This window comes from Oncorhynchus keta, chromosome 35, assembly GCF_023373465.1.
Source record: "Oncorhynchus keta strain PuntledgeMale-10-30-2019 chromosome 35, Oket_V2, whole genome shotgun sequence".
NCBI classification, from domain to species: domain Eukaryota; kingdom Metazoa; phylum Chordata; class Actinopteri; order Salmoniformes; family Salmonidae; genus Oncorhynchus; species Oncorhynchus keta.
The window spans coordinates 37,720,750-37,741,007 of NC_068455.1; the positions used below are offsets into that span (position 1 = coordinate 37,720,750).

The following is a 20,258-nucleotide window of genomic DNA, read 5'->3' on the forward strand; positions in this document are numbered from 1 at the left end:
TGTGAGGGCAGGATACAGTCCAGTTGAGTATATAAAAAGGCATGAGCTGCAGGATTGAGGAGATAGAATAAGAAAGACAGACAGACTTGTGGAGAAAGACAAAGGTTTCAGGAGATAAGTAATAATTGTGAGGGAGGACATCGTGAAACTCTTAGCAGGAGACAATATAAGGGAGGTTATGACTTAGGAGCTGTAATTAGCTGTGGAATTCTGGAGATGTGCTACAGTAAAACGTAATAGGTCCGATAAATCTGCGTGCCGATCATAGCACGCCCAACTGGTGCCTGTCTGGCGTCGAACAACCCGCAGCCATCAGAACCATTTGCCTTGCACCAGACTCTGCAAGCCCTCCCGCCTCTCTCCCAACATTTACCTAACCGCATTGTCAATTCCTATCAAATTAAACTAATGTTGGCAGGCTTCTCCAGAGTTCGGACCAAAGAGTTTCATGGTAGAGAAGAATCGACGGAGCGAAGAAGATGTGTCCTCGAGCGTGACAATAACTTGACACTGGAACCCATTGTTGGCGTACAATTTTATTGTCGGATTGCAGATTTCGAATCCCGGGGAGATGCATTCTACGTCGGTTTCCCTCTTTCAGAAGCAATCAGCCAGTGTGTGGATCATTGGGCCTCCTGGGGAGCACTCCAGCTGCATTGGAAACCGTGGTTAGCCATCGCATCTGTGTGCATCATTCTTCGGTTAAGACTCCTCTCTGGCTTTGACTGTGCTTCAACAGCTCTATTGTTTCCAGTCATAAGAAATGCTCCATCAGCCGCAGGGCTCTCCAGAGGGTGGTGCGGTCTGCCCAACGCATCACCGGGGGCATACTACCTGCCCTCGAGGACATCTTACAACACCCGATGTCACAGGAAGGCCAAAAAGATCATCAAGGACAACAACCACCCAAGCCACTGCCTGTTCACCCCGCTGGCATCCAGAAGGCGAGGCCAGTACAGGTGCATCAAAGCTGGGACCAAGAGACTGAAAAACAGCTTCTATCTCAAGGCCATCAGACTGTTAAATAGCCATCACCAGGCGGCTTCCACCCGGTTACGTAACCCTGCACCTTAGAGGCTGCTGCCCTATATACATAGACTTTGAAATCACTGGCCACTTTAATAATGGAACACTAGTCACTTTAACAATGTTTACATATTTTTGCTTTACTCATTTCATATGTGTGTACTGGATTCTATTCTACTGTATTTTAGACTATGCCACTCCGACATTGCTCATTTATATATTCCTTAATTCCATTCTTTTACTTTTAGGTTTGTGTGTATTGTGTGTATTGTTGTGAACTGTTAGTATTACTGCACTGTTGGAGTTAGAAACACAAGCATTTAGCTACACTGCTAAACATGTGCTAAACATGTGAATGTGGCCAATAAAATATTATTGGATTTGATAAAAGGTCTCATTTGCAACTTCATGGGGATGCATCAGTAGTTCTAATAGGGCGTTCCTCTCCACTGAATGTCCTTCCTAGAACTAGACACACATGCTTTGGACTGTATTCAGCTGCTCCTATCCAAACTTCATGGCATCCCTCAGGTGAATGCTACACTTCAGTGATATTGGCAATATGAGCTTATAGCCAACATCCAGTTGGCCTTTAACCCCCTAGAGTCGATGTCCGCGCCCCCTGTGTAAATCTAATTAGCATAACAAAAAATCCCCATCAAAATGTGGCCGTTTAAGCTCTAGATATCTGTTGTTGTTTTTTGCATTGGATGCGTCTCAATCCACCGCATCCGCCGATGTCGCACTTTCACATCTGGGGTGAAAGGTGACAGAGCTGGAGCGGTTTGTCAGACCATGAGACATCTGGGGTGAAAGGTGACAGAGCTGGAGCGGTTTGTCAGACCATGAGACATCTGGGGTGAAAGGTGAGAGAGCTGGAGTGGTGTTTGTCAGACCATGAGACATCTGGGGTGAAAGGTGACAGAGCTGGAGCGGTGTTTGTCAGACCATGAGACATCTGGGGTGAAAGGTGACAGAGCTGGAGTGGTGTTTGTCAGACCATGAGACATCTGGGGTGAAAGGTGACAGAGCTGGAGCGGTGTTTGTCAGACCATGAGACATCTGGGGTGAAAGGTGACAGAGCTGGAGCGGTTTGTCAGACCATGAGACATCTGGGGTGAAAGGTGACAGAGCTGGAGTGGTGTTTGTCAGACCATGAGACATCTGGGGTGAAAGGTGACAGAGCTGGAGCGGTGTTTGTCAGACCATGAGACATCTGGGGTGAAAGGTGACAGAGCTGGAGTGGTGTTTGTCAGACCATGAGACATCTGGGGTGAAAGGTGACAGAGCTGGAGCGGTGTTTGTCAGACCATGAGACATCTGGGGTGAAAGGTGACAGAGCTGGAGCGGTGTTTGACAGACCATGAGACATCTGGGGTGAAGGGTGACAGAGCTGGAGCGGTGTTTGTCAGACCATGAGACATCTGGGGTGAAGGGTGACAGAGCTGGAGCGGTTTGTCAGACCATGAGACATCTGGGGTGAAAGGTGACAGAGCTGGAGTGGTGTTTGTCAGACCATGAGACATCTGGGGTGAAAGGTGACAGAGCTGGAGCGGTGTTTGTCAGACCATGAGACATCTGGGGTGAAAGGTGACAGAGCTGGAGTGGTGTTTGTCAGACCATGAGACATCTGGGGTGAAAGGTGACAGAGCTGGAGCGGTGTTTGTCAGACCATGAGACATCTGGGGTGAAAGGTGACAGAGCTGGAGCGGGTTTGTCATGAGACATCTGGGGTGAAAGGTGACAGAGCTGGAGTGGTGTTTGTCAGACCATGAGACATCTGGGGTGAAAGGTGACAGAGCTGGAGCGGTGTTTGTCAGACCATGAGACATCTGGGGTGAAAGGTGACAGAGCTGGAGTGGTGTTTGTCAGACCATGAGACATCTGGGGTGAAAGGTGACAGAGCTGGAGCGGTGTTTGTCAGACCATGAGACATCTGGGGTGAAAGGTGACAGAGCTGGAGCGGTGTTTGACAGACCATGAGACATCTGGGGTGAAGGGTGACAGAGCTGGAGCGGTGTTTGTCAGACCATGAGACATCTGGGGTGAAGGGTGACAGAGATAGAGCGGTGTTTGACAGACCATGAGACATCTGGGGTGAAGGGTGACAGAGCTGGAGCGGTGTTTGTCAGACCATGAGACATCTGGGGTGAAAGGTGACAGAGCTGGAGCGGTGTTTGTCAGACCATGAGACATCTGGGGTGAAGGGTGACAGAGCTGGAGCGGTGTTTGTCAGACCATGAGACATCTGGGGTGAAAGGTGACAGAGCTGGAGCGGTGTTTGTCAGACCATGAGACATCTGGGGTGAAAGGTGACAGAGCTGGAGCGGTGTTTGTCAGACCATGAGACATCTGGGGTGAAAGGTGACAGAGCTGGAGCGGTGTTTGTCAGACCATGAGACATCCCGAAAATCGGTCTTCTCACAAAATCATCTGTAGCATCTGAACAATTTGCCCTACGAACAATTTGGAAAGGTGCGACTCTCACGAACACGCACATGTCGGTTGCTCGTCTGAAGGTCCCCCGGTACCAGTAGAAAAAACAAATGTAAAAAAAGTGTTAGAAAACATTAGGAACACCTGCTCTTTCCATGACATAGCTTTTACCTGGATACACCTGGTCAGTCTATGATCCCTTATTGATGTCACTTGTTAAATCCACTTCAATCAGTTTAGATGAAGGGGAGGAGACAGGTTGAAGAAGGATTATTAAGCCTTGAGACAATTGAGTCATGGATTGTGTATGTGTGCCATTCAGAGGGTGAATGGGCAAGACACAAGATTTACAGTAAGCGCCTTTGAACAGGGTATGGTAGTAGGTGCCAGGCGCACCGGTTTGTGTCAAGAACCGCAACGCTGCTGGGTTTTTCACGCTCAACAGTTTCCCATGTGTCTACCACACAAAGGACTTCCAGCCAACTTGACACAACTGCGGGAAGAATTGGAGTCAACATGGAACAGCATCCAGGTGGAACGCTTTCGGCACCTTGTTGAGTTGGTGCCCCGATGAATTGCCGCTATTCTGAGGGCAAAAGGGGGGGGGGGCAACTCAATACTAGGAAGGTGCCCATAATGTTTGGTATACTCATTGTATGTAGAGACTGTTTAGTGACAAAAATAAGGGGTTGAATGTAAAAATATATAAATATATATACAAATGTTTCCGGATGTTTCTTATATCTCTCAGATAAATCTCTCAGACACTTCAGAGCAAACTGCCTTTTTTTGGGACTGTTGTTCCATGTAGTGAATCCTTTTTGATACTTCAAGGGGTCTTAAAATACACATTCAAATAGCTAAATGATCCTTGGTATGACCTCCTGAAAACAATTCGATACAGCTTAGTACGGGGCTTAGACTGTAATGGGTTAAGGAATCTTATTAGCTATATCTTTATGAAAGAGGCCCCTCTCAATCAGTATGTAATCTTAAGACATTTAGGGAGTTTTACTCTTTCACTGTTTGTTTGAGAGATTATTCAATGACGTGCTAGGAGCCCTCCAAATGGTTGCCCACTGTACTCTAGCCACACAGTATGCTACCGTATCTATAATGAGAGCTGCCTTTGTTTTGTGTACAGATTGTGTTACATGGAGGGCTACCCGTGTCAAAGCATGCTGCCCCCAGGGCGATGTCATCTAGGGCGATGTCAGCATTGGAGCCTGGTCCCCACAGAGCCTTAACCTTGAGGTGGAACCTGGGGGAACACAGATCACAATGAATGGAGTGAAACACAGAGTGGCATTATTTTCATATTAGTTTAAGTACCAAAAAGTACCTTCAATTCTTTCACATATCAGCCTATGCATTTCCTATACAGTATACTACAAAAATATATTTTGTACTAACACAGTCATCATTTATTACTGAACTACAATCACTCAAGAAACGAACTTTGAGCTTTTATGTGCTGTATGTTTGACACTTCTGGTCAGTAAATTAGCAGTAAATGATGGCACTGTACCCATTGAGGAGGGCAGGTAGCTGCAGAGTGATGTCCTGCCAGTTGTCTTTCCACTGTCCAGACCTCTCCCACACCAACGGGGATGCAACAGTACTGTTATCCTCTAGCGACAGCAGCACGGTGCCATTAAACTCCCCATAGAGATACAGGGAGAAATGCAACTGCAGACAGAGACATCGAGAACAGACGTTACGGTGAATTTCATGACATACTATTTCAAGACTTTAATATGGCGTAACTGTATGATGTTTAATATTCTGTGTGTGGTACTAGAGGACTGCTCTTTGTTATGATAGACCCGCTGTGACCACCTGACTAATTACAAAAAAAATGTAAGACTTGGCTACGGTTGTGAGATTCTGGCATCTTTGAGGGTGTTTCTAAAAACTTCCTTATTGAGAACTCATCCGTGAGTCATCAGTGAGCATGTAGTTAGTAGGGGAGATTGCAAGGAAGCCATTGGTGGAAAGATATGTCTATTTTTCTCACCTGACAGGCTATGGTAGAGAGCGGTCGGGGGAATGAGGAACTTCGGACAGACGCTTTAATACTGGAACTGTTCCCTCTCACCGCCAGGAACAGGAAGTGCCCTTGGGGGGAGACAATAACCGCAACACTGAGGGGAGTGAACACTGACATAATTTTGCACCACTCAAAAAGGCATGACTGATAGAGCTCTGAAGAGAACAGCCTTTCAGTCCTCATCTGCAAAACAATATATATTGCCTTGGTGCAGTGCTTGTCAGTTTGGAATGAAACCAATTGGAGCTATTAACTGAAATGCAGAAGTCAGTGACAGGAAATCAATTCTGCAGAAACATGGCACGTTTTACCTCACACCACATCATGCTGGGCTAGATAGAACGTATTCAAGTATTATAACTGATTGTAAATCATCTACAAACTTTCCAAAGGATGTTATTCAAATATATTCAGTGATAACCCCATAGGGCAGGAGTATTCAACACTTACCCTACGAGGTCTGGAGGCTGCTGGCAGGAGTATTCAACACTTACCCTACGAGGTCTGGAGGCTGCTGGCAGGAGTATTCAACTCTTACCCTACGAGGTCTGTAGCCTGCTGGTAGGAGTATTCAACTCTTACCCTACGAGGTCTGGAGCCTGCTGGCAGGAGTATTCAACTCTTACCCTACGAGGTCTGGAGGCTGCTGGCAGGAGTATTCAACACTTACCCTACGAGGTCTGGAGGCTGCTGGCAGGAGTATTCAACTCTTACCCTACGAGGTCTGGAGGCTGCTGTCAGGAGTATTCAACACTTACCCTACGAGGTCTGGAGCCTGCTGGCAGGAGTATTCAACTCTTACCCTACGAGGTCTGGAGGCTGCTGGCAGGAGTATTCAACTCTTACCCTATGAGGTCTGGAGCCTGCTGGCAGGAGTATTCAACTCTTACCCTACGAGGTCTGGAGCCTGCTGGCAGGAGTATTCAACATTTACCCTGCGAGGTCTGGAGCCTGCTGGCAGGAGTATTCAATTCTTACCCTACGTGGTCTGGAGCCTGCTGGCAGGATTATTCAACTCTTACCCTACGAGTGTCACGGATCCCTCCAGTACTTTCATTACACACACCTGTCCCCTATTCCCACTGATTAGTAATTGAATAAGTGCCCTTGGTTTACCAGTGTCCTGTTGATTATTGTTACAATGTCCGTTGGTTCGTGTGAGTACCTGTGCTGTCTGTTTTGGCTTTCGTGTCATTGTGGATTGCGCAGATGATTACTTGTCTCGTCATCTGTGTTAATCATTGTGCGCGTGTGTTATTATTTGAGGTACTCCTCGCTCTTTTGTTTTGATTTCAACCCTGTGTTTTGTATAGTGTTTGTTTGGTCTTCGCCACTGTGCCTTTACACGGCACGCTGTCATTTGAGTATAATTTTAAAAACCATTACGCATTCCTGCGCCTGTCTCCCAAAACCTTTATACCAACGTGACAACGAGGTCTGGAGCCTGCTGGTTTTCTATTCTTCCTAATAATTAATTGCACCCACCTGGTGTACCAGGTCTAATCATTCCCTGAATAGAGGGGAAAAGCAGTGGAACTTGACTGACTAAGCCAGTGTTTGCCAAACTCGGTTCTGGGGTACCCCAAGGGGTGCAAGTTTTGGGTTTTGCCCTAACACTAGACAGCTGATTTAAATAATGAAAGTTTAATGATGAGTTGGTTATTTGAATCATCTGTGTAGTGCTACGGGCAAAAAACTAAATTTGTACCCCGTGGGTTCCCCAGGATCGAGTTTGGGAAATACTGTTGTCATGACGTTGGCTTGGGGGTAGGTTTATGACAGTCATAAAGACCTCTTCCCCCCTTTTTCCTCTCTCTACCCTACTGATGTTACATTTGCAACGCCTTGGTTAACATTGAGATTCTGGGAACATCAGAAGGTGGGGGAAAATGAACAATATTCTGGTAATCCGACCAATTTAACATATGCGGTGGTACTTAATGAATATGATGTCAGTTCGGTTGTCATCTGAGACATTCTCATCAATGATAAGATGACAAACTCTACAGTGGAAAGTCTACACATCAGAGTTATCGGATTCACATGGAATTGTTGTTCAATTTAAACATTTGAATATGAAATTATTTGTGATGGGATGAAATGTGATTTTAGCTTCTAAAATGTGAGATTTGGGTTTTCATAAGGTCGGGCTCTGCTCAATCAGTGGCCCGCCACTGTGAAGGGACATGTGCTATAAAACTTTTCAAACACGCCCTCCTCTCCCTTCCTATATAAAGCCTTGATGACAATATAACCTCCTGTTCCGAGGACGTGAGGATGACGGTCCGATGTCAGAATGGTTCAGATAATAACTACAGAATGAAGCCAACATCAGCGTGAGCTTTGGTTGCGAATGGTATGAACTTTGAACTCTTATTCACTACGGAAGTGATACCTCCTAGCCGTTGAGTTAGCAACAGCCGCTGCAAACGGGGGTTAGGAAGGAACAGACAGAGTATCCTCTCTATCACACAACAACGTTACTACAACATATCCAATTGACAACCAGAGACATTCTTCAAAGGACTCGGTTGGGCAACACGGCCTTCCATCTACCACCAACCTACCGAAGCGCAACTCAGAGTAAATATTTATTGCATTTTCCTTTTCCAAATGGGCGGTAATTTAGAATGCATAAGATACTGTATTTACGATAGCACAGCTTCGCCCTTTGTTCCTCAGTCTTCCCGCTCTTTCACTCAAACCCAGCCCCTTTTCTTTTGTGTAACAAGTTGTCATATCTGTTTCGCCCGCTAGGGACGTTTTCCTTTAATACGTCATTTGTAATCAAGTTATGATTTAATGATGTGTATGTGTAATTCTGTGTGATTAGTTACGTATTTAGTAAATCAATTATTAAACCCAATTTTGTATTGCTGGTTCAACTTGTTAGCCAGGGTTTGTGCAGATAACCAAGAATTTACAACTTTCAGATGAGACTGAATTAAGTTTACGATTAATATTGACTGCAATTGATGTAAAATATTACTAGGTCTTTAAGAGTTTATTCGGAAGATAACAGCTCTATAAATATTATTTTGTGGTGTCCGACTCTCTAGTTAATTACATTTACATGATTAGCTCAAACAGGTCATATCAATTACGGAGAAATTATTTTAAAGAATAGCATGTCATATCACTTAATCCGGCATAGCCAAAGACACGACACTGTACTAAGCCATTAGATTCCCAATGTTCTGAAAACAATACTCAATTTACAGGATGAGGACCAGTCTAGAGTAAAATTGATACTTTATACAGCACAATGCAATACCCAACCTCTATTTATGTCTAGCCTGATAAAGGTGCCATGTATACCCCCTTCAAATAAAGGGTTAGCCAGCCATTTTAGGACTGGTACCCTTTGAGTGACCTGGTGTGTTTTGCACCATTTACCTTGGGTGTTTTGCAGAGCTGTCCCCAGCATGTCTTTAGTGTGTTCCAGTTCCTCCCCACTGACCCTCCTCCAAGAGGACAGCTCACTGGACGTTGACCAGCCACAGGGCCCAGGCTCAAAGGAACAGTGGGCTCCATAAGGCAGAGTGTCTGCAAGGGGACACAGTGGCTCATTCAGTACCCTATACCCTTATACATTCAGATACAGCTTATACAAATGAAAGCTTCTAGAAAATTATAAACATAGGACATAGTGACTAGGTCCACAGACTCCCCTTTTCAAAGACCACCTTGTACACCAATTTGAGCACTCCCAGCACATGATATTTTCTTCTCAGAATGTAGTGGCTCCACAGCGTCTCCGCAGGGTCACACTATTCAATGGGTCTTATTAGGTCTAAGCAGGGTAGTGTAAACAGAATTGCCCAACATTCATACAATATAAATACTAGTAGCAGAGCAATGCTTTTGAAACAGCTGAAATGTACGGCCATTTTCAGGATATTTGAGACTTGTTTTAATTGAGTTTTCACCTGAAATTGCAGTAACAGCTTACAGTTACATTCTGATATTGTCAACAATGCTTTAAGAAAGGAAACCTCAATGGCATTTTTCACCCCTTGGCTGCTCTGGGCCACCATCCAGGAAAGAAGCGTGCAGCAAGAAGCTAACCAACTCACCAGGGAATTATCAAAGTTGTCAGTCGCAATTTTGCTTTTACCTCATATAATGACTTCCATGATATTGATAAAATGAAGCCTGCCCACTTTCATTTCAACGTGGATAATTGGGTAGTATTTGGTAGAGAAGTTGATCAATAAGATTATATATAACCTGCAGTATATTGTCAAGTCAGTTAAGAACAAATTCTTATTTACAATGACGGCCTAACCCGGCCAAAACCGGACGACGCTAGGCCAATTGTGCGCCGCCCTATGCTTGGATATCCACTTTAAAGACAGACAAAAGTTAGTTGAATTTCCAATGTGTTTTCACTATGCTTTCAACCATCTAAAAGCACAACCAAATTCCAATGGAAAAACAATGTCTGGTTTTTGGTTTAGTTGGCACCCAAATGTCTAACTGCGCTTTCAACCATTTAAAGGGATACTTTGAGATTTTGGCAATGAATCCCTTTATCTACTTCCCCTGAGTCAGATGAACTCATGGATACCCTTTTTATGTCTCTGCATCCAGTATGAAGGAAGTTGGAGGTAGTTTCGTGAGCTAATGCTATCTAGCGTATTAACGCAATGACTGGAAGTCTATGGTATCTACTAGCATGCTAACAGCTACCATGCACTTTCAGTCATTGCGCTAACGATAGTTAGCAATTGCGCTAGTTAGTGACTTCCTTCAAACTGCACGCAGAGACATAAAAACTGTATCCACCAGTTCATCTGACTCGGGGGGAAGTAGATAAAGGGCTTAATTGCCAAAATCCTGAAGTATCCCTCTAAAAGCACACTAAAGTTCATGGGAATACAATGTCAGATATTTTGTTTATTTACATATCAGATTAATCTGTTATTGCTGCACTTCGCCTAATGACAGATGCAAATGACCTGGATTGCAGTTGAGATTACATTAAAAGTACATGGTGCAAGTGATCAATGCAGTTCGAGATGCTGCACAGAATTTAACAGCAATTGTGAAGATCTCTACTGACCTGTGATGACCTATCTTGAACATCCACGCTTTATATACAGTAATAACATAAGACGAAATGTATAGTTAGAGTAACCTCAAAATATGGCCATAGATGTGTTACGAATTTCAAAGTTGAATGTTACATTAGTTTGTTAGATAACCTTAACTTTAGGCTATTTAATATATTACAAAATGAGTATTGAATTGTGTTTGGTTGAGAACGCAACCAAATATCAACTTTTAAATGAGATATATATCTACTGCTCAACCAAAAATACAAATGAAAGAATGGGATTAAGCCAGTGGCTCAGATGGATCTAACCAGCAGCCTCCACTGATGTACATATTATGGCAATTGAAATCTTGTCACGCTGCCTCTCCTTAAATGTTTGTCAATGAGAATAGCCTCTTAATTACCTACTGGAGGTACAAGTTGCATTCTCCATGTCTGAACCATTCTTTGCATTGAGTGTGTTCTGATTGAGTGTTGAGAGGGCTTTTATGACTAATGGTGTTGATGTGAGCAGTGATGCAAGGGCTGCAAGCGTTGACTGCTACCTTCATGTTGTCACTAACTAATCAATTCCCTTTGTATACGTTCACAAAGCTGCCGTTTAAACGAGCATTTACATTCAAATGACAGTTTAATAATGGTATTTCAGTTCCAAGTGGTGTCTTGGAGAAACAGTACATGTATTAAACCCACAGAGAATGGTCCAAAGAAAAATATTAGCCTTCGTGGAAGGACCCTTTTGGCACATTTCTGTCTCTTAATGCAATGCCCATCTAGTGGTTGTTACACAGTAGAGCAAAGGAACTGACTGAGACACACAGTAGAGCGAAGGAACTGACTGAGACACACAGTAGAGAGAAGGAACTGACTGAGACACACAGTAGAGAGAAGGAACTGACTGAGACACACAGTAGAGAGAAGGAACTGACTGAGACACACAGTAGAGAGAAGGAACTGACTGAGACACACACTAGAGAGAAGGAACTGACTAAGACACACACTAGAGAGAAGGAACTGACTAAGACACACGGTAGAGAGAAGGAACTGACTGAGACACACAGTAGAGAGAAGGAACTGACTGAGGCACACAGTAGAGAGAAGGAACTGACTGAGACACACAGTAGAGAGAAGGAACTGACTGAGACACACAGTAGAGAGAAGGAACTGACTGAGACACACACTAGAGAGAAGGAACTGACTAAGACACACAGTAGAGAGAAGGAACTGACTGAGACACACAGTAGAGAGAAGGAACTGACTGAGACACACAGTAGAGAGAAGGAACTGACTGAGACACACACTAGAGAGAAGAAACTGACTAAGACACACAGTAGAGAGAAGGAACTGACTGAGACACACACTAGAGAGAAGGAACTGACTAAGACACACAGTAGAGAGAAGGAACTGACTAAGACACAGTAGAGAGAAGGAACCGACTAAGACACACAGTAGAGAGAAGGAGAGCACTTACTGTTGGCTAATCCACTGCCTCCAGTGAAAGGATTAACAATTCATCATGGCCTTAAACTTTAATACAGTTAATGCAGGTGGCATGCACCCTGCCAGTGGTACCACACTCTGTCTTTGTGGCTTGTCACATCACTCTCGTCACTTCTAATTGCATTAATTTAATCCAATGAGAATATCCAACCAAAAACGATGTGATTTAAGATGCTGAAACTCTTTTTCCTTTAGGGTTAGCTGTTTCAAACATAATCTGATCACTACGTTATAAGATTTACTTTGGTGAGGTTTATAAAATAAAATAAATCAAAGCTGGCAATGAATTATGGTGAAGGCCTATTTGAAATGTCAGAATGTTACACAATTTATTCAGATTTCTCAAAGTATGATGTTTGGATGAAATATACACACATATTCGACAACATCTTTCTTGGAAAGATCAGATGCAAGGTACACACACATAGGGCCCAGGATTTGTCCTAGCCACATGATGACCATGAAAAATCTGGACCCTGAATTCAACGTCAGTAATGTCATGTGACGTTGTTGCACTGTTGAAGCTGCTCTTAGGAATACTGCGAGATTCTGGTAATCAAGAAATGTTTCTACTTTTCATCTGACTCTGGGTAGAAAAAGTAGAAAAACTGCTTAAATTGCCAGAATCTCGCAGTATCCCTTTAAGGCCTTAGACTCACCACAGATAAATCCCTCGTCCTCCCCTAGGGGGCAGTCACTGTGGAAGTCACATACTCTAGTGTTGTCAATGCAGCCTCCTAGCTCACAGTGGAAAGAAGTGATCTCGTCACAGTCTGTGCCCAGCTGTAATTCATGGTGACCTGGAACAAGAAAGAGTTCACATTTAGTTTCCAGATTAGTTCCCGGAAAAAATATTATAGCATTTTTATGTTTCTATTAACGTTCGGAGATGTAATTCAGAATTTACCCATGTCACAGTCTATGAGCTCCAGGGAGTCGAGAGCCAGAGTCCCCCTATCCTTCCCCAGGCAAGTGGAGTAGAGCAGGGTCACCTGGAAGGGCTCATCCACCTCTCCAATCACCGTCTCCAGCACCTCCCACTGGGCCCTGTTCCAAGCAAAGAGAGGGTTAACTGTGCATGTGTGTGTGGGTTGGCTCTTCTACGCTTGTGGGGACATAAAATCCACAAAAGTGCCCACAAAGATAGTAAAACAAGGAACATTCTCCCTTGTGGGGACATTTCCCACATCTTCATGAGGACAAAGGCTATTTTAAATGTAGGGATTAGGTTTAGGGTTAGAATTAGGGTAAGGGTATGGGGTTAATGGTTAGGGTTAGGTTTAGGATTTTGAATGGAGAAAAAACTGTAGGTCCCCACGAAGATAGAAGAACAAAACGTGTGTGTGTGTGTGCGTGTGCGTGTGTGCGTGTGTGTGTGTGTGTGTGTGTGTGTGTGTGTGCGTGTGTGCGTGTGCGTGTGTGCGTGTGTGTGTGTGCGAGGTTGTGGCATGTTTGTCTGGGCAGCAAAATCTTGAAAGGACTTTCTGTTCAAATAAACCTCTAAGCAGCCTTGTCTATGCCACAAACAGTCTCTGGTCATCAAACAACTTCACTTTTAATGGGAGGGATGTGTTGCATCGTCATACCCAAGCAACCATTATACTACACTTAAAGATTATGTTATGACATTTTAAATTTAGGTTTATACATTTCCCTCTCAACTAAAGTCAGCATAACATCACATATTATGGCCACCATCTCAACATCTGCTCATTTAACTATTTTTAAGTGCAATCTACAGTGGCACTTTTTGGGATGGAAATGTGAATGTAATGTCTTTGTTTGTCATGTTGTCTAATCAGTGCATGTTCCGTATGTTTTTGCATCAAGGACCACTTTAGAAACAAGTGTTTTAATTAATAATGTGCTATCCTCTGGCGACACATTGTACATATTTTTGTATATCTTTTACCCAAATACAATTCAATTCAAACTGTCTAGATTCCATTCTTTCTTGACAACATAAAGTGTACACTGTTCATATTGGCTCTATGCTGTCTCTGCCATACAACAACCATCCATCCACGTGAGCCCCCCATCTGAGACCTGTCAGAGAACCTAGCAGCATAACACCACACCAATGGATATTTATAGCCTAGCTAGCTCACGTTAGGAGAGGAGACCCCAACCCCATTTCTGGGGGGGAGCTAAATGGAATGTTTACGTCGCCTTTTAAATCCAAGTTTAAACCTTAATTACATTTTTATTCTCACGATAGGTGTGCCTTTATTCAAGAAGATTAAATGAGATGCTCTTAAAAGCCCACTTCTATTACTACCTCAGCTAATAGGTTCAAATGTGTCTGCACATTACGGTGGGTGAGTGCTGAACATGACCCAGTACTGTACATTCTGTGAAAAAAACAACTTGCCAAGCTGAAAGCTTTCATTCATTTATTCATTCATTCATTCCATCTGTTTTTTTTCTATATTTCCACCCCTTCCACCTCTGTTTATACAGTATGTCATGCTTCCAGTGGAGATTAAGGTGACCTGTCATCCCCAGTACTCACCATCTTACAGTCTGTGAGTTAAAACCTTTTTCATAATGGACAAGCACTCCATTACTCTCCAAATAAAGAGGCCAGGGTATAACCTTGTTGCATAGCCACAGCCCATCCCTCCACGCTACTGTCCAGGCCAATTATGTCCAAATTCATTTTCAGGTTCTGCATTTGGAAACAAAATGCTTTTATCTGGTCCCAGAATGCCTGTGCCCAACATTAGATCAATATTAAGGACATTTGCCCAACAATAGTTACACAAAGATGATCTCTCTCCATGTCTCGGGATGTAGTGCTATTTCCATGCCATACTTAAAGCTTATTGTATGTCAAGTCCCTCTAGGTATCCCAAGAACCTGCACTTCAGTATATTATAGCAGAATGATCCATGTATTTCTTAAAAACAACCACTTCAATCCATCAACAGACTGAGTACCTTATAGTTACTAGCAGTGTTTCAATGCAATGCTGGCCCATTTCTTTCACTACTGTATTAGGTGGATGTGTATAGGATTCTGAGTTCACTGCCAGATTTCATCGCTAAGAACGTACTCAAGATACATTGTAGAGTACCGTAAGTACCGTAAGTGAGTTACACATGGATGCACTGTAGAGCTAGTACAGTAAATGCTACTACTGTAAGCATGAAAAATAGAAATGGTTGAAAAGTTATGTGGAATGTTGAAGTGAACAAGCATACAATTGAAACATAAATGGCTAAACATGAGCATAAAATCTAATCATAAGGCCTTGCTGACCTGGTGCCATCTTGGGCTCTGCCACTGAGAGCTGTTGTGCTGATGACAGATGCCGAGTCGACTGGTTTCACTAAGACTGAGAGGTTTCCAGCGGTGGGCCCCAACTCAAAACGGGCCAGCTGCAGACGGCACAGTGGGCCACTACTGTAGACCACTGGACTAGTGATGTGGTATTCACACTTTCTAGATGCCCTGGAGGCCGCAGAGGCACTCAAAAGCAGGAAGTGACCTAGAAAGGGAGGGAACCAGACAATAATTTCCCAGAAGTAAAAAAAAAAAACAGTTGATTATAGAGCGAAACAACATTTTAAAAATGTTCCCCTTCTCTCTTGCCTGTTTTCCCAGCACTCAACACCATCTATCTAATGACTCCATTACGTCTCTCTGAATACAGTATACTACACCATGCTCTCTGTGAGATAAAAGGAGTACCACGTTAAAAGTGTGAGTGAAAAACACAATTTGTGACTGTGCTTCCTCCCTTACCATCAGAGCTCCCCTCCGAATGGTCGCTGACCGGTCTCATGGCCTCTGTGCTGGATCTGTGTTGCTGTGGTGATGTGACCCTCCAATCATATCTGCTGCTGTGATTGGAGAAGCTCCAGGAGCACGGTGATTCAAAATCACAGGAGGTAACTGCAGGAGTGAGGATAAAGAGTTTCATTAGGTCTGAGACTGACTCTATGGACCTGTCACACATTCTCGCTCAACACTGGCCACTGTAACTGTATGATACCATTCACATGTCCTAAATTGGCCCGAGATGGCATAGCAGTTCAGACGTCTTTTGTCCTCGTCTTGACGTGTCCTGTATATATATATATATTTACAACTTTTTTTCACATATATTTTATTTTTATTTTCCATCAACTCATCTTCAAAACACTCTCCTGCAACCCGCCTCACCAATTTATATTTATAAATAAGTATTATTTACCTCAAATCTGCAATCCTCCAAGAAGCTAGCCAGAAATTCCAAGAAGCTAGCCAGAAACTAACCAGAAGCTAGCCAGGAGCTAGCTAGAAGCTAATCAGAAGCTAGTTATGAAGCTAGTTAGCTTCTTTACTGGCAAATCGTTAGTATTCAGCTAACCACGGTTTGTGGTCATCAGCTATCCTTTAGCTCGAAAATCTATCGCCAATTTTGTACGGAGCAGCGCAGCTCGGAACGGAACATACCGGACCATTTTTTCTCTCCATGTCCTTGGATTTCAACTGCACTCTGGACATTCATTCCCGGATCTCACAGCTAGCTAGCTGCTATCCGTGTGTCTATCTGCTCTCGTCGATTCCGGAGCAAACATCAAGTACTCCGGAGCTAGCCAGCTCCGTCAATCACTCCTGAGCTCCGTCAATCACTCCTGGGCTGCAGTCACCTATCCGGACCCGTCTTACTGCCTACGCGGAGCCCCACCGGGCCTTCACAACTGGACTGCCGGCGTTATCTACCCGAAGAAGATCCGGCTGGCTCCTCCGTCGCGACGTTACCTGAACGCCCATCTGCGGCCTGCTAACCGTTAGCTGTCTTACCGGCTGCTCTCAGAATAGACAATCGGACAATTTATTTATTTTTATTATTATTATGTTTCTTCTTGGGCCTCTATAACTATATCTATTGTTTTTATTTTATTTTTGTTGTTGTGTGATTTGGACTAATCCCCTCTACCACACGGAACCCCACTAATCTACTGACGGAACGCAAGAGGTGGCTAACAACAGACCTCCATCCTATGCTAGCTTGCTACCGATGTCCTGGCTAGCTGTCTAAATCGCCGTGACCCCCAAACCAACCACTCCACTCACTGGACTCTTTTGATCACTCGACTAAGGATGCCTCTCCTTAATGTCAATATGTCTTGTCCATTGCTGTTCTGGTTAGTGTTTATTTGCTTATTTCACTGTAGAGCCTCTAGCCCTGCTCACTATACCTTATCCAATGTATTAGTTCCACCACCCACACATGCAATGACATCTCCTGGTTTCAATTATGTTTCTAGAGACAATATCTCTCTCTTCATCACTCAATACCTAGGTTTACCTCCACTGTATTCACATCCTACCATACCTTTGTCTGTACATTATACCTTGATGCTATTTTATCGCCCCCAGAAACCTCCTTTTACTCTCTGTTCCAGACGTTCTAGACGACCAATTCTTATTGCTTTTAGCCGTACCCTTATTCTTCTCCTCCTATGTTCCTCTGGCGATGTAGAGGTGAATCCAGGCCCTGCAGTGCCTAGCTCCACTCCTATTCCCCAGGCGCTCTCTTTTGATGACTTCTGTAACCGTAATAGCCTTGGTTTCATGCATGTTAACATTAGAAGCCTCCTCCCTAAGTTTGTTCTATTCACTGCTTTAGCACACTCTGCCAACCCGGATGTTCTAGCTGTGTCTGAATCCTGGCTTAGGAAGACCACCAAAAATTCAGAAATTTTAATTCCAAATTACGACATTTTCAGACAAGATAGAACTGCCAAAGGGGGCGGTGTTGCAATCTACTGCAAAGATAGCCTGCAAAGTTCTGTCCTACTATCCAGGTCTGTACCCAAACAATTTGAACTTCTACTTTTAAAAATCCACCTCTCTAAAAACAAGTCTCTCACTGTTGCCACCTGCTATAGACCACCCTCTGCCCCCAGCTGTGCTCTGGACACCATATGTGAACTGATTGCCCCCCATCTATCTTCAGAGCTCGTGCTGCTAGGCGACCTAAACTGGAACATGCTTAACACCCCAGCCATCCTACAATCTAAACGTGATGCCCTCAATCTCACTCAAATTATCAATGAACCTACCAGGTACCCCCCCAAAGCCTTAAACACGGGCACCCTCATAGATATCATCCTAACCAACTTCCCCTCTAAATACACCTCTGCTGTCTTCAACCAAGATCTCAGCGATCACTGCCTCATTGCCTGCATCTGTAATGGGTCAGTGGTCAAACGACCTCCACTCATCACTGTAAAACGCTCCCTGAAACACTTCAGCGAGCAGGCCTTTCTAATCGACCTGGCCGGGATATCCTGGAAGGATATTGATCTCATCCCGTTAGTAGAGGATGCCTGGATATTTTTTTTAAATGCCTTCCTAACCATCTAAAATAAACATGCCCCATTCAAGAAATTTAGAACCAGGAACAGATATAGCCCTTGGTTCTCCCCAGACCTGACTGCCCTTAACCAACACACAAACATCCTATGGCGTTCTGCATTAGCATCGAACAGCCCCCGTGATATGCAGCTGTTCAGGGAAGCTAGAAACCGTTATACACAGGCAGTTAGAAAAGCCAAGGCTAGCTTTTTCAAGCAGAAATTTGCTTCCTGCAACACTAACTCAAAAAAGTTCTGGGACACTGTAAAGTCCATGGAGAATAAGAACACCTCCTCCCAGCTGCCCACTGCACTGAAGATAGGAAACACTGTCACCACTGATAAATCCACCATAATTGAGCATTTCAATAAGCATTTTTCTACGGCTGGCCATGCTTTCCACCTGGCTACTCCTACCCCGGTCAACAGCACTGCACCCCCAACAGCAACTCGCCCAAGCCTTCCCCATTTCTCCGTCTCCGAAATCCATTCAGCTGATGTTCTGAAAGAGCTGAAAAATCTGGACCCCTACAAATCAGCCGGGCTAGACAATCTGGACCCTTTCTTTCTAAAATTATCTGCCGAAATTGTTGCCACCCCTATTACAAGCCTGTTCAACCTCTCTTTCGTGTCGTCTGAGAATCCCAAAGATTGGAAAGCAGCTGCGGTCATCCCCCTCTTCAAAGGGGGGAGACACTCTTGACCCAAACTGCTACAGACCTATATCTATCCTACCATGCCTTTCTAAGGTCTTCGAAAGCCAAGTCAACAAACAGATTACCGACCATTTCGAATCTCACCATACCTTCTCTGCTATGCAATCTGGTTTCAGAGCTGGTCATGGGTGCACCTCAGCCACACTCAAGGTTCTAAACGATATCTTAACCGCCATCGATAAGAAACATTACTGTGCAGCCGTATTCATTGATCTGGCCAAGGCTTTCGACTCTGTCAACCACCACATCCTCATCGGCAGACTCGACAGCCTTGGTTTCTCAAATGATTACCTCGCCTGGTTCACCAACTACTTCTCTGATAGAGTTCAGTGTGTCAAATCGGAGGGTCTGCTGTCCGGACCTCTGGCAGTCTCTATGGGGGTGCCACAGGGTTCAATTCTTGGACCGACTCTTTTCTCTGTATACATCAATGAGGTCGCTCTTGCTGCTGGTGAGTCCCTGATCCACCTCTACGCAGACGACACCATTCTGTATACTTCCGGCCCTTCTTTGGACACTGTGTTAACAACCCTCCAGGCAAGCTTCAATGCCATACAACTCTCCTTCCGTGGCCTCCAATTGCTCTTAAATACAAGTAAAACTAAATGCATGCTCTTCAACCAATCGCTACCTGCACCTACCCGCCTGTCCAACATCACTACTCTGGACGGCTCTGACTTAGAATATGTGGACAACTACAAATACTTAGGTGTCTGGTTAGACTGTAAACTCTCCTTCCAGACCCATATCAAACATCTCCAATCCAAAGTTAAATCTAGAATTGGCTTCCTATTTCGCAACAAAGCATCCTTCACTCATGCTGCCAAACATACCCTTGTAAAACTGACCATCCTACCAATCCTCGACTTTGGCGATGTCATTTACAAAATAGCCTCCAATACCCTACTCAACAAATTGGATGCAGTCTATCACAGTGCAATCCGTTTTGCCACCAAAGCCCCATATACTATCCACCATTGCGACCTGTACGCTCTCGTTGGCTGGCCCTCGCTTCATACTCGTCGCCAAACCCACTGGCTCCATGTCATCTACAAGACCCTGCTAGGTAAAGTCCTCCCTTATCTCAGCTCGCTGGTCACCATAGCATCTCCCACCTGTAG

The 20,258-nt window shown here is 44.2% G+C and overlaps 1 protein-coding gene across 3 annotated transcripts in view; it reads right to left on the bottom strand.

Moving 5' to 3' along the window:
* ltk (leukocyte receptor tyrosine kinase) overlaps positions 1 to 20,258 on the bottom strand; it is a 74,589-nt gene that overhangs the window by 22,213 nt on the left and 32,118 nt on the right. For all 3 annotated transcript variants that reach the window (XM_035752592.2, XM_052496949.1, XM_052496948.1), the window contains 8 exons: positions 15,819 to 15,968; positions 15,333 to 15,561; positions 12,979 to 13,118; positions 12,731 to 12,871; positions 8,909 to 9,058; positions 5,480 to 5,580; positions 4,991 to 5,151; positions 4,629 to 4,723 (listed from right to left, as the gene is read on the bottom strand). In XM_035752592.2, the coding sequence (XP_035608485.2) occupies positions 4,629 to 4,723; positions 4,991 to 5,151; positions 5,480 to 5,580; positions 8,909 to 9,058; positions 12,731 to 12,871; positions 12,979 to 13,118; positions 15,333 to 15,561; positions 15,819 to 15,968 (1,167 nt within the window). The remainder of the gene's footprint in view (positions 1 to 4,628; positions 4,724 to 4,990; positions 5,152 to 5,479; positions 5,581 to 8,908; positions 9,059 to 12,730; positions 12,872 to 12,978; positions 13,119 to 15,332; positions 15,562 to 15,818; positions 15,969 to 20,258) is intronic.